Source organism: Grus americana, unplaced genomic scaffold (genome assembly GCF_028858705.1).
Source record: "Grus americana isolate bGruAme1 unplaced genomic scaffold, bGruAme1.mat scaffold_688, whole genome shotgun sequence".
NCBI classification, from domain to species: Eukaryota; Metazoa; Chordata; class Aves; order Gruiformes; family Gruidae; genus Grus; species Grus americana.
The window spans coordinates 35,071-49,386 of record NW_026561905.1 but is presented as its reverse complement, the minus strand read 5'-3'; the positions used below and the strand labels follow the sequence as shown (position 1 = coordinate 49,386).

The 14,316-nt window shown below is 51.8% G+C and overlaps 1 protein-coding gene across 1 annotated transcript; it reads left to right on the top strand.

Moving 5' to 3' along the window:
* Window positions 1-730: 730 nt before the first annotated feature.
* Window positions 731-12,845, top strand: LOC129200921 (electroneutral sodium bicarbonate exchanger 1-like). Its single transcript, XM_054812172.1, has 23 exons — window positions 731-803; window positions 1,120-1,266; window positions 1,721-1,856; window positions 2,066-2,226; window positions 2,719-2,907; window positions 3,016-3,104; window positions 3,225-3,382; window positions 3,741-3,828; window positions 4,310-4,456; window positions 4,640-4,731; window positions 5,234-5,408; window positions 5,542-5,675; window positions 6,350-6,595; window positions 6,702-6,807; window positions 7,714-7,875; window positions 8,596-8,709; window positions 9,033-9,194; window positions 9,792-10,043; window positions 10,830-10,898; window positions 11,383-11,556; window positions 11,656-11,793; window positions 12,165-12,262; window positions 12,758-12,845. The coding sequence occupies exons 2-23, from the start codon at window positions 1,149-1,151 to the stop codon at window positions 12,843-12,845; spliced, it is 3,096 nt and encodes a 1,031-aa protein (XP_054668147.1). The 5' UTR covers window positions 731-803; window positions 1,120-1,148.
* The last annotated feature ends 1,471 nt before the right edge of the window (window positions 12,846-14,316 follow it).

The window sequence follows — 14,316 nt, the reverse complement described above, 5'->3', positions numbered from 1 at the left end:
GTTAGCAACAGGTCGGCTCTGAAATTAATACTCGGGGACCAGCAAACTCGTTTCCAGACAGGAGCGTTTCTTCCTCTTGTTCGTTAAATTAACTGGTGCCTTTCCCGAGCATCGCTGCTGCGCGGTGGCAGGTGATGCTGTTCAGTCGAAGCAGGAATTTGGGGGATAAAAAGCAGATTTCACGTTAGTGTTTGCAGGTTAAATCGTAACAAGTTATTTATTCTCTGGCTTTGGGTTTGTTGGTTTTTTTTTTTTAATTAAGTCTTTGTGATTAATGCATCATCATTAGTACGACAGGCAGCATATGCCAGCGCGGCGTTTGAAGTTTTATTTTAAATTATGGGTTTGGTTCTTTTGGGCTGTTTCCCAGTGCCCGGTGTAGCTCTTGCTTCTTGAATTTCGTCCAACAGCCCTGACAGTTCCCCAAGTTTTCTTGGTATTTTGCTCTTCTTCAAACTTCGGTTTCAGAAATCGAGCAACTGGGTGCAAATCTCGGAGGGTTTTTTTGGGGTTTTTTTTTGTGTTTGAACGATGCTACGGGCTGTTTTATTGGGTTATGGGAAGAGAAACCTCCTCCAAGTCCGTGCTTTTAGGGCTGTGCCTGGAGGAGGAGGCACGCGGAGGCGTGATGCTCGTGGATTTGGGTGGACGCGGGGGTGGACGATGGCCGGGAGGACGTAAGGGAGCTCTGCGCAACTTTTCCCTTCTCATTTCTAAACAGGGAGATGACGAAGAGGCAGTGATTGACCAAGGAAGAACGAGCAACGTCGTCAATATTCACTATGAGAAGGAGGAGTTGGAAGGTGAGTCTCTGCTGAGATCCCGGTAGAGGAGCTGCCAGCCCAGCGCCTTTTCCCGTCGCACAAAGTCCCTGCGACGTCCCTTGCTTGGCATTTTAGATGATCGGGAGCCATCACTTGTTGTTGCTCTCTCGTTGTAAAGTTTGAGTAAAATAGGCTTGGGAAAAAAGGGCAGGTCTGTGACGTTCAGGGATCCAGTTAAAAGAAAATTAAGAGAAGTTGATGTTTCCTCCTGGGATGGCTGCACTGATTTAATTGCGGCATCTGCGTCAAGCGTCTCCGCGGTATCGAGAACGATGCAAACGCCGCTTTTTCGCAGGCCACCGGACCCTGTACGTGGGCGTGCGGATGCCGCTGGTGAGGCAAAGCCACCGGCATCACCGTCCCCACAGCCAGAAGCATCGGGAAGAGGAACGGGAGAAGGACTCTGCCCCGACGGAGCAGGGCTACCACTGTAAGTCCCGCCGCAGCGTTCACTGAACTCCTCGGGGCTACGTGGGTGCTGGGGTCTTCTGCAAGCAGGTCCCCGTGCCGGTTTGAGTGGCTTGCTGTTCCTCCGAGGGAAAGCGGCATCATTTAGCAGGACCCTCTCTCTTTTCCCAAACTTTCCTCTTTCTTCTCTTTTTTTTTTTTTTTTATTTTTTTTTAAGACAGTTAAATGCATAAAGGATTTAGGCTCGCCTTCCTCAGAGGGATCCTGGCTTTAAAAATGGAACTGTGGGGAAGGGAAGATGCCCATCCTTATGCAGAGGTGGATTAGATGCTTCTCCTTCTCTGGGGCTCTGTGCAAGCCTGGACAGAGCCAGGGCAGAGGGGCCAGCCCGATGTTTATGGTGCCGATCGATGCCCGCTTTGCCTATGAGCGTGACGGGCCGTATTCGGGCACGGTAACGGGACGGGGCTTTGCCTTCTGCCCCCAGACACTCCGTCCCAGCGAGTGCAGTTCATCCTCGGGACCGAGGAGGACGAGCAGCACGTTCCCCATGACTTGTTCACCGAGCTGGATGAGATCTGCGTGAAAGAGGGTGAAGATGCCGAGTGGAAGGAAACGGCAAGGTAAATCCCCGCTGCCGGCCGCGGTGGGAGAGGAGTCCCCTCGCCGGCAGTGCCCGCGGGCTCTGCTTTCCGCTCTCCGGGACTTTGGCAAAGCTTTTGCAGGTGCCGATGCGAGGAGCCTTCTCTCGCCGCCCTGTAGCTCTGTTAAAGGGGTTGCGGAGCTGAGGCCGTTTCCTCGCAATGGGGCTGATTGCGCCTGATGTCCGCAGGTGGCTGAAGTTTGAGGAGGACGTGGAAAACGGTGGCGAGCGCTGGAGCAAGCCCTACGTGGCCACGCTGTCCTTGCACAGCCTCTCTGAGCTGAGGAGTTGCATCATCAACGGGACGGTGCTGCTGGACATTTGTGCCAACAGCATCGAAGAGATTGCAGGTACCGCGCGCGGCGCGTCTCTGCGGGAACGGCCGAGCTCGGTTTACCGCGGTGCCCTCCGCTCCCGAATCAAACCCTGCCCCAACGGCGCGTCCTTTTCCAGAAACCCCGCTGTGTTTTTAAGTTGGTTTTGGATGCAGGCTGGGCGTGCAACAGTCACACCAGCTTTTTCTGGTGTGTTTTTTCCAGCTTTTTTTTTTAAATGTGTAGAGTCAGACAGAAAGGCCAGACGGGGCAAGAAAATTGCATTATTTCGAATGGGAAATAATTATCTTAGCAAAGTGATGAATAAGCACTTTGCTCGTGTTTTTTTAGCAAAAGAAACTTCTTGCTTTCGCTGCAAAGGCTGAACTGTATTAAAATGTCTTGCTAAGCAAGGCTGGGCCTGTGTCAGGGGATCCTGCGTGGCACAGCCTTCCCCTGGGGGCTTCGGGGGTTGGGACCTGGGGGGGTTTCTGCTCTGACGGCTTCGTTTCTCTTTGCCATCCCCAGATATGATCCTGGGCCCGCAAGACCGGTCCACGGAGTTTGACGAGCACGTGCGGGCAAAAGTTCGAGAAGTCCTACTGAAGAAGCATCACCATCAGAATGAGAAGAAAAGAAACAACCTTCTTCCCATCGTCCGCTCGTTTGCTGATGTGAGCAAGAAGCAGTCAGACCTGCACCTCCTTGACAAGCCAGGTGAGGGTTCCTGCAGGGCTCTGGTCCCATTCGACTTGTCCTGGCAGAGGAGAAGCATCCCAATTGCTCCTTGTCCGTCTTTCTGAGTGTCTTTCTTTTTCCTACCAGCCCAAACACTCACTCCGCATCCTTCTCCTACCACTGCAGAAGCTAAAAATGGGGTGAACCATGAGAGCAATGCGATGGACTTAAGCAAGGTGAGACGCTCGTAGCTATCTTATGCCTTTAGGGCCAGATTTGGTCTTGCAAATTTGGCTGCAGAGTGCTGAGGGCTTTGCTTTTGGGGTATTTGCCTGAATATCGCTTGTTGTGCCTAGGCGCAGCTGCATTTCATGAAGAAAATTCCCACCGGGGCTGAAGCATCCAACGTGCTCGTAGGAGAGCTGGATTTCCTTTGCCAGCCCATCGTGGCATTTGTCCGCCTGACCCCGGCTGTCCTCCTCTCGGGCATGACGGAAGTTCCCATCCCAACAAGGTCTGAAGGAGAAGCACAAAGATTTTATTTCAAAAAACCCCCACCCAACGAAAGAACATCAAGGTGCATGCATCAGTTTGGCGTCCCAAGGGAACAAGGCCAGGGGGAGCGAGGACATTTCTCCCACTCGCATCCCTTCCCTGCTGTGTCTTTCAAACCCCTTGGCCAATTTTAATGAAAATTGGCCCAAAAATTAAATTTGCCATCGGTTTTGGTGAATTTCAAATTCCTGGCGGAGTCGGTGAGCCTACGTGTCCCCTCTGGAGCTGCGCTCGGGGCTGGGGGCTCCCAGGGATTTCCTTGGGTGTCCTTTGAGCAAGGACACGTTCTTCTCGCTCATTGTGTTTTTCTTGCCCAGGTTCCTGTTTGTTTTGCTTGGACCAGAAGGCAAAGCCCATCAGTACCATGAGATCGGCAGGTCCATGGCTACTATCATGACGGATGAGGTGCGAGAAGAGAGAATTCCGGGTCATTTTTGGTTTTCTTCAGCTCTCTGCAGTAGTGAGGAAGAGGATTTGCTTCCCAACTGCCCACACCTCTCCAGATAGCCCACCCCTCGTTCACACGCCGAAGCAAACGCACGGATTTGTATCACCCCACCTCTTGGAGGTTGAAATCCCACCCGGTGTGCATCCTGCACCTCCCCGGGGTCCCCAGCACCCTGTCCCCAGTGGTGGCGTTGCCAGGGCCAGTGAAACTTCCCCGCTTTAAGCAAAAGGGTATGGTGTGCCATGAGGGATGGGGACCTCGTGGAGGAGATGATTACAAGTACTGTGATGGACAGATTTTTCCATTTGGGGGAATATTTCCTGCCATTACAAGCAGGAAATTTGGGGAAAATGATCTTGCATTTAGCCAGGAGCTTACTGTAGTGCTTAGGACATCGGAGATGGGTTGTCCTCTGAGCAGGTTGTCTCCTGTCGGCAGGTTTTCCGTGACGTTGCCTATAAAGCCGAGAACCGGGCTGACCTCGTGGCCGGCATCGACGAGTTTCTGGATCAGGTCACGGTCTTGCCGCCAGGAGAATGGGATCCATCGATCCGAATCGAGCCCCCGAAAAACGTCCCTTCGCAGGTGGGTGCTGCGGCGGAGGGAGGCGCGAGGGGGACGGGCAGGCCGGCGGCCGGCCGGCCGGGGATGCTGTTCTGGGACCCAGATTCACCAGGTCCCAGTTTGACGCAGTCACATACCCAGACCAGAAGCCCAACAAGCCAGTGGTTACGAATCCATAGCTTTGGCTTATTTCCTTTTTAACAGGGAAAAAGGAAGATGCCAGGAGCTCTCGATGACAGTGCTTCTCACAGCAAGCCAGAGAAACACAGTGGTCCTGAACTGGAGCGCACGGGAAGGTGTGAGCTTTAATAGTTTGTGGGGTTTGTTGTTTGTTTTTTTTTTTTCTCTTTGCCTCTAGAATCGGAGCGTGCACCTTCCCTTGTAGCAGTTTTCTGGGGTTAGTTGGTTCAGTGAAGGGGCTTCACATTACCAGCTCGGTCCCCTGGGCTGGGCAGGTGAGATCTGGGCAGCTGGGCTCAGCCACAGCACCACTGCAGACAGATTTTCTTGATTTGGGGTGGAAGCAGCTGTGTAAATACCTCCAGGGAGAGCTCTGCTGCTTCTCCAAGCAAGGGACAGTTGCAGTAAGAGGGGATGGGCTTTCAGGTTTGGTCCTTTTTCTTTTTGTTGGAGGGGTTTTTTGTGCTTGCTTGGTTTCTGCCGGGTATAAAACGGCCGAAGGAGACTGCTGCTGGTTAGCAATGAAGGTTACTGTCTGCTTGGGCTTGTCCTTCTGCAGCAAAACCCCCTCTGTGTGGTCTTGCAGGGAAACAGTCTATTTGTTTTTCCTTCCTCCAGGCTCTTTGGAGGTTTGATCCTGGACGTGAAGCGCAAAGCCCCGTGGTTCTGGAGCGACTTTCGGGATGGTCTGAGCCTGCAGTGTCTGGCGTCCTTCCTCTTCCTCTTCTGTGCCTGCATGTCCCCTGTCATCACCTTCGGGGGACTGCTGGGGGAGGCGACCGACGGCCACATCGTGAGCACCTCTCTTGGGTGGCGTGGGGGAGCGCAAAACTCATGCAAAATCTTCGCTGCAGTGAATTTGCTTTGGGTTTTTTCTTCTTTTTCCCATTGATTTATTTCCTCGCCGCTGCCTCTTCCCTGGACAGAGTGCCATGGAGTCACTGCTGGGCGCATCCATGACCGGCGTGGTGTATTCCCTCTTTGCTGGCCAACCTCTCACCATCCTTGGCAGCACTGGACCCGTCCTCGTGTTCGAAAAGATCCTCTACAAATTCTGCAAGTAAGGCCGGCTGCCGCGGCCGAGTGCCGCGAGAGCCTTCAGGAGGCACTGGTGGAGAAAAGAGGTTTTTCTTGTCTTTTTCTCAGTGAGAGTTGTTAGATTTCAGTTGTTTTCTGTGTCGCAGACGTTGCACGCTGCTGCTTTAGTATGTGATGGTGCAAGAGCCCTTGGTCTCTGAAGGATGGATGAGGTTGTTTGGGGGTTTTAGGGTTAAAATGAAGCAGGAAGAGGAGAAGCCATAAGGATGGGGATCCTTGTGTTGTGATGAGTTTGATGTGAGATGAGACACCCTGATTGCAATTCAATTTATTCTTCAGCCCCAGCTTGCTGGTAGCAGGTGACTGGGTGCAAAATCAGCCGGGGTTTTGGTGTTAGGGCATGGGGGTGATGTGGGAGGACACCACCTTCCACAAAGGGCCCTGACCTCAATTAGCCTCCAAGGCCTTAACACAAGCTAATTGTTAAATAACAATCATGAAATAATTGGCCTCTCCTCCTGCAGGTCCGCACCCTGCACCGCAGCCCCAAGGCTGTCTGTAGTAGGACATGGAAAGTGCATTTACCACCTGCAGCCTTGACGTGCTCCTAAATTGCTCGTGATTTTCCCCGAAGGAAGGCACGGCTCGGCGCCTCTTCCTGGCCTTTCCAGCCTTTGTTTTATTTTGGTTTCCCAGGGAGTACGCGCTCTCCTATCTCTCTCTGCGGGCCTGCATCGGGCTGTGGACTGCCTTCTTCTGCATAGTGCTGGTGGCCACCGACGCCAGCTGTTTGGTGTGCTACATCACCCGCTTCACCGAAGAAGCCTTCGCCTCCCTCATCTGCATCATCTTCATCTACGAGGCTCTGGAGAAGCTGAGTCACCTGCGAGAGACCTACCCTGTGCACATGCACAGCAAGCTCGACTTCCTCACCGTCTACTAGTGAGTTTTTCTTTTCCTCCTAAAAGGCTGCTGCCCCTTGGCAGGAGCTCAGGGCTGCACCTCCATTGCCTTTCCCTCACCCTCGTCTTGGCTTTTCTCCTCCCAGCTGTAAGTGTGAGGCACCAAGCCATCCCAGCAACGCAACCCTGCGTTTCTGGGAGAGCAACAAGATCAACGTGTCTGGCATCGCCTGGGAAAACCTCACGGTGACTGTAAGTGCCCCAAGCCACTACTTCCGCGGCCGCGGGGTCCAGGGGCGTTCACATTTTGCAAAAGTCAGAGCCCTTCGGGTGATGAGGGGCTTCAGACTGTGCTAGTGCTGCTCTGCAAAGGCATTCTTTAAATCTAACGTGTGGTTTTAACCCGCTTGGTCCTGGGAAGGAGAGTCCACCTTGTCCCCCCAACATCGTGGGTAATAACTGTCCTCCTTGACCCTGTCGCAGGACAATTTTTCTGACCAGGAGCAAGGTTAAGTGGGTGGTTTGATTCTTGTAGAAGTTGGAGGACTTAAGTTCCTGCTTGAAGGTAGTCCTTAGCTTCCTTACTTGGTTCCTAAGAACTCCAGTCCTTGCTTGCTTACTCAGCACTGTCTGTAGGTCCATGCATAAATTTGCACGTCTGAGCAGCCTCTCGGGCTGCTGTTGCTGGAAGCAAAGCCCAGGCATAGGATGGGAGGCTCTTCAGGACATCTTCATCCCCTCTTGGCCGTGTCCTGGGAGCCCTTCGCTGGGAAGGGACGATTCGTCTCTTCTCCTTTCCTTCCGCGGCTGTCTTAGCCCTCCTTCCCTGCTCCCTCTTTCTCTATCCCCAAGAACTTCCAGTGTTTCCTTCCCCTCTTGGCGTCTTCTTCAGCCACGGTTGCCTGCCATTCGAGCGGAGGATGTGCCATGGGTCTGTGATATGGTGTCCCATCACATCTCGCCTCTCCGCTCTCCTCTGTGCGGTTCGATGTGTCACTTGTTCAGCTGCTGCTCATTCAATATAAATCTCCGTCAGCAGCAGCAGCAGCAGTTACAAGGTCATGGATCTTGGACCAAGATCCTCAAAAGCCCCGAGTTATCCCAGGTTTCCTTGCCGCACGTGCACTACCTTTGTGTCCTGACGCTCTGTTTCTCCAGGAATGTCGGTATTTGCATGGAGAGTTTCACGGACCTGCCTGTGGACGCAATGGCCCCTACGCGCCTAATGTCCTCTTCTGGTGCTGCATCCTCTTCTTCTCCACCTTTGTCCTGTCGAGCTTCTTGAAGAAGTTTAAAAGCAGCCGTTACTTCCCAACCAGAGTAGGTAGAAGATGGTGGCCGGCAGCAGTCTCCACACTCATTTCCCAAAATGGCTTTCCCGGAGCGCTAAGCAGTATTTGCCACCGCTTGGTCAAGCTGGGAAACATTGACCTTGAAGGCCAAACTCTCCAGCAGCTTGGATGTCCCTCCCTCGTTTCCATGAGTGCTAAACGACCGTGGCGTTTCCCACCTGCCTCGCGACCTGCCCCCGAGCGATATTTTGCTCAGGCAGTGGGAAAAGAGGTCTTCCAAAGTTGTGGGGGTTTATTTGCCTTTTTTTTATTTTTTTTTTTTTTAACCTTCTGTGCATTATGCTCAAGGGGAAAGTTGGTTCAAATGAGGAGCTGCCATAGGAAAAGACACTTTTTCTTCCTTTTGAGGAACATACGATGCCTCAGTGCGCCTTATTCCCATTTTAGCTGTGAGCGTGGCTGCAGTGGCAGCCATCTGCTTCCTTATTTTTTAATTTTTTTTTTTACTTAAGGTTTGAATTCAAACAACCCTCTTCCACCTAATTAAACTCTTTTTTTTTTATTGTCTGACACCAGCTCTCACAGAGACAAGCACAGCAACAGTAGCTAACCAAGGGATTTGGCTGCATGTCCTCAGAGTGGTGGGATTTTGTTAACCAGCCTTAATGTTGTTGATGTCTCTCATTTTTCCATCTCATGTTGCGGCCCCCTTTGCGATGCCCCTTTCAGCTCTGGTTTCTTGCCCCAGGTGCGGTCCACAATAAGTGACTTTGCTGTTTTCCTCACCATCGTCATCATGGTGCTCATTGACTTCATGACTGGGATCCCGTCACCGAAGCTCCACATCCCCCATACGTTCAAGGTAGGGGGGGTGTTGTGGCACGGAGCGGGTTTCACCGGGGCAGGACAGGGCTGAGTCTGGAGGAGATGCTGGTGGTGTGACCATCTCCTCCTCCACCTCCAAGTGCATCGTTTCCTCCTGGAAATGAGAAGACAGCCCCAAAACTAGGTACCTGCAGGAGAAATAGCTACAGGTGCTTGCAAAGAGGATGCTGGCACTGCTGAGCCCCGGGGTGACGTGAAACCAGGGCTGGGAGATGCTGTGACACGGGGATGGAGGGGACAATCCAAGCCGGTGAAGTAGCTGGGCTGGGAGACGAGGCTGATGTGTGTGCTTTGTTGCAGCCTACCAGAGACGACCGCGGGTGGTTCATCAGCCCCACAGGACCCAACCCTTGGTGGACGGTGGTGGCTGCGCTCATCCCAGCTCTGCTTTGCACCATCTTGATATTCATGGACCAGCAGATCACGGCTCTTATCGTGAACAGGAAGGAGCACAGGCTGAAGGTAAGGGGCTGCAGGAGACAACCCCATCCCCAACGCGCTCTGGGCTGCAGGTACGGGGAGAAGCTCCAATTCCAAATGCCTTGTGAAGGCATTGGTTTGGAACAACGTCAGGCAGCGTGGCAAGATGGTCTCCTGGCTTAATGATGACACAGGGAGCAAACGACAACAGGGGAGTTCAGATGAGCAATCTTTCGGAGGAGCATATTAAGCTTAGAGCGTTGTAGAAGCGCGCTTTTGTTTTAAAATGTCAGCAGCAGCTGGGGAACGAATCATTTTGATGTGCTGCCAGGCATAACTGAGAGTCATATCTTACTCGCAAGTGGTAGAAATGTCTTTATGAATGAAAAATAGTAAGGTGGGTTTTTTTTGTTGAGAAGTAGATACAAACTCCCCAAATCCACTTTGTCTGAACTGCTGCCGGATTGTCATGCAAGGTGCTTGCGCAAAGACTGGATACATCCTTATTTGTTTCCAGTTCGTGTTTTAAATTTTCAAGACGTCGACTTGAGCTCAAACAGGGTTGTTTGGGTCTGACTTGCGACGTTGTCCTTGCTCTTGTCCCGTGAGATGCTCTGTTTCTTGTTTCGCTCCGCGCAGAAAGGATGCGGGTACCACCTGGACCTCTTCATGGTGGCCGTGATGCTGGGGGTGTGCTCCGTGATGGGGCTGCCGTGGTTTGTGGCTGCGACCGTCCTGTCCATCACCCACGTGAATAGCCTCAAAGTAGAGTCTGGCTGCTCAGCTCCAGGAGAACAGCCCAAGTTTCTGGGGATACGAGAGCAGAGAGTCACTGGCTTGATGATCTTTGTGCTCATGGGCTGCTCAGTCTTCTTCACTTCGGTGTTAAAGGTAAGAGGAAAATGGAAACCACCCAACAACCGCGAGCTTTTTGGAGGTTATGCAAAACTAGTCCCCTTTCTCCAGGCCTGAGTAGCTGTGGAGCAGAGGAGGAGGTGATCCCAAACCTTGGGGCTCGATCCGTGGTGGGAACCACCCTCGGTTGCACTTTCCAGCCCTTCAGACCCCAGTTTGGCACGCTCGAGCCAAGCGAGCAAGCCAACTGCTTGGATTTTCAGATGTCTTTCAGGCCCACCCGTGTTTATGGGTTACGATGAAGCGTATTTAGAGCAGTACCTCTGCTCTTTCAACCAGGCAGCATGTTATCGGTTGCAATTTGTTCCCCCAGATGCCTCGGAACAGCCGTTCCCAGTAGCTAAACGCGCTGAAATCGTCCCCGTGGGCTTCCTTGCGTGTTCCTCCCACAAAGTAATCTCATCTCTAGGCTCACAGGAGGCACGCTGCTCTTGCGTGTTGCCACAAGAACACGTACAAATGTTTTTCTACCGTCGCAGAACGCGGCATATGGTAGCATGGGCGAAATCACCTATTTTCCTCCAACCTTTCTGGAAAACAGGATTATTCTGATGAAGTGTAACTCAAAAGCTCAGCCTAAAGCAGAGCATTAAATCATTCGCACGCACAAAATCTCTGATGGTTAAAATGCGACACTTCTCTAACCCTGTGGAAGCTGGAAGGCTTTAGGCAATTTTAGGCAGGGACTGTAGAAGAGAGCGGTAATACTGAAAATGCAATTTGAAAACAAGAATGCACTAATTTCTGTATTTATTTTTGGAGTTTATACCAATGCCTGTGCTTTATGGCGTCTTTCTCTACATGGGTGTGTCGTCGCTCAGAGGAATTCAGGTACGGCCTCTTTTACAGCGTGTTGGGTCCCTGGTATTTCATCTCTATAGAAGCAGGTAAAAAAAGCAGTGGCATGGGGGGAAAAACCCCTCTCCGAAAGCAAGCGATCAAAATATTTTGTGTAAGAAAAAGATTGGAGGAGGCACAGGAGGTGTATAGGGCCGGGAGGACCGGGCAAGTTCAGGGCAGGTTACGGGAAAATGGGGGAATTCAGCGCGAAGGGAAGGCAATTTCTGTGGCTGGTGGAAATCCTTGCTGGGGGATTCAGCGTGCTGAGAAACGCTGAGAACAGAATAACGGGGAATAATTGCAGTTCGGTGGGCAGCTCTCGCGGGCAAGCCGGTTTATAGATGGAGCGGAGGGAAAATTGGGTGCTGCTCGCAGAGGAACGCGGTGGGATCCAGGATTTCTCATTGCAAGTGAGATCCTGAACACTCCCTCCGCGTCTCCCCGGGGCCAGAAACTTCTCACTGTTATTTTACAGTTCTTCGATCGCTTGAAGCTGTTTGGGATGCCGGCGAAACACCAGCCGGATTTCATCTACCTGCGGCACGTCCCCTTGCGAAAGGTGCATTGCTTCACCATGATCCAGCTGATCTGCCTCGTCCTGCTCTGGGCCATCAAGGTGTCGCGTGCCGCCATCATCTTCCCCATGATGGTAAGAGCCGGTGCTGCTCGGCGTCGGGGTGTTTGTAGCGTCGGAGCGAGCTGTGGCATCATCTCTGACCTCGCTGCATCTTCCCTCTCATTCGTGAAGGTTTTGGCTCTCGTTTTTGTCCGGAAAGTGATGGATTTCTGCTTCTCGAAGCGAGAGCTCAGCTTTCTGGATGACCTTATGCCAGAAAGCAAGCAGAAGAAGTTGGACGATGCCAAAAATGAAGCCGAAGAAGAAGAGGTGAAGCTTGCTGGGTGCTCGGGGCCGGGCGTCTCCCTCGGGCTGTGAGATTGCCTCTTTCTGCCACAGCTCGTCTTTAAATGTCGGGGCAAGATCAGAACTAAACAGAAACGGATCCTAATAGCCTGGATCACACATCGTAACCTTTTATCCTAAATTAGCAGTGAGCTTAACACTTGACTAGAGGTATAATTTTAAAAATGAGTCCTATAATAAAGATTTATTATTATTATTATTATACCCTGCTGCACTGATAGCTAAAGCTGCCGCAGGTCAGGAGGAGAGGACAGCGTGCAACGTCTTTACTGGGTGCTGAGTTTATCTCCGCTTTGATTAAAGACCGAGAACTTGATTTGTCCCTTTTCCGTCAGGAGTCCCAGAAGGTGATGGAAGCTGCTGCTGCAAATTGGGTTCAACTGAAAGTGGGGAAGACCAGCGACTTGGATATCCCACAGCAAAGCAGCGACAGGTAAAGTGCCACCAAGCGCCAGGACCCCCGGCAAGATTCGTTTGAAGGTGTTTGGCACCGTCTTTATCGAGCGTCCCTCAGTAAAGCGGTCCGCTCGGCGGGAAAATCAAATTTCTGGGCAGGGCTGCCGGAGGCGATGGCGGGGCTCTGCCCCTGCGCAGAGCGGCTGCACAACTCCCATTTAACCCCCAAAACTTGCATCATCAGTGACTTTAGGGTAGCAGGAGATCCTCATATTTAAGAAAGAGGTGGTGTAGGCACGACCTGTAGCAGCAGTGGCTTAGGAGCCCGCTCCAGGGCTAAACGCCAGCAAGAGCCTTTGCCTGGAGCTGTTGTTCTACAGGCTTGCCTCCCGAAACTCCTCATCCAGCAAAACCTCCGGTGCTTACGCTGAGCTTTGGTTCCTGGGCCCCCCTGGTCCTCTTGCTGGTGCTAACGCACTTGGCGGCAGCAGTTCCCGTAATCACGGATTGCTATGTAAAATATTTATTGCAGGACCGATCCTTCCGAGATTAATATCTGGGATGAAATGTCGAAAACGACTGTGTGGAAGACTCTCCCTATGAACACAGAAACAGTCTGAATTTGGGGAGGAAAAAGGTAAAGGACCGCATGCGAGCGTGACGAGACGCGCGCGTACGGTTTTCCCATGCTTCGTCCAGCAATGCTGAGCAAACGAGCAGCGGCGAGGACGGTGGCACGCCAGCCAGCTCCTCTCTGCCGCGGTGGTCCCACGAACGGGGCTCAAACCCCATCTTCCACTGATGATGCTCTCCCTTTTTTTTTTTTTTTTCCCATTCTTCCCCCTCCCCAGTTTTTATGTTTAGGAATCTTGACTTTGAAGGAGAGGAGCGAGAACGTGACTCAGGGATGTGCCAACGCGGACACGGGGAGAAACTGCTTTTTTTTTTTCCAGTTGGAGGATTCCCATGAAAGCCATGCAGACGTCTTCAGTTATCCTTGGTGTGCTTCAGGCATTCAGTATCTCTAGACCAGCAAACTGAGGTGCACATCACGGTCAATGGGAGTTCGGTGTTGTTGAGCCTCCGTGCGTACGTGCGTGTGTTTGTTGCAGTTGCGTAGTGGTAGAGGGACTGCTAGCGCTTTATCATTCAGTGCTATTTTTTTAATACCCAATTCCTCCTCTCCTTTCTCTTTTTTTTTCAAATATAAACTCATGTTTATGTTCCAAATAGTTTTCTGTTATACTTGACGCCTTCTCCGTTTTCTTCTTTATCACGGCCGGGTTTTTGGTCTGGTTTGGGGTCCAGGCTTTCGTTCACTCCTACGTCCCTTACAGGTAGGAGAGGGATGTCCTGCCTGGCGGGGCAGCCTAAGGAGCGTCCGAGCAGTTGGGCTAAGGCGAAGGAAAAGCGTTTGCTCCCTGCCCTCCAGTTTTACAGCATTTTACTTTATTTTAATTTTCATTTTTATTTTCTTTTTATTTTCTTTTTGACTTTTATTTTTATTTTATTTTAATTCTTATTTTATTTTATTTTTATTTTATTTTATTTTTATTTTATCTTAATTTTATTTTTATTGTATTTATTTTCTTTTCCTTTGGCTCTGCCATCAGCCTGGAAGCTGCAAAATGCAGAAATGCCCCTTTCTTGTCCCCTGGCCGTAAACCGAATATAAGGGACCACTTAAAATCGAATACTTTGAATACAGCGTATGGTTTTGGGAGCGGCCAGGTGAGACCTGGGGCTCTGCGTCCCTGGGCTGCCCCCCCCGTTGTTCCTCCGCTTTCCTTCCTTTTACCTCCCTGGGACTCTAGGGGTTGGTTGTTTTGGTTTTTCTTTTTTCAGCCCTGTCCTTGCAAAGTCTTTTCTCTCGCAGGGTGGGACGAGCTGGGAGGAAAGCGGGAAGCTGCCTTCTCCTCCTCCCTCTCCCTGCCGCTTTGCAGGAACAAGCTGTTCAGCAGAGACGGTTCTCGTGCCCCCTTCACGTTTTGGGGGGGTCCTTGGGCTGCGGCGTCACCCCAGGCACATGCGGTCGAGTCGGGTGGCCCTGGAGCCTGGGAGGAGAGGACAACCCAGAAGAAAAGGTCCCCT

Coding starts and splice junctions, on each gene's coding strand:
- LOC129200921 (XM_054812172.1), top strand. CDS start 1,149: ATGCCGCTGGTGAGGCAAAGCCACCGGCATCACCGTCCCCACAGCCAG. Junction 2,908..3,015: donor GCACCTCCTTGACAAGCCAG/GTGAGGGTTCCT, acceptor TTTTCCTACCAG/CCCAAACACTCACTCCGCAT. Junction 6,808..7,713: donor GGGAAAACCTCACGGTGACT/GTAAGTGCCCCA, acceptor CTGTTTCTCCAG/GAATGTCGGTATTTGCATGG.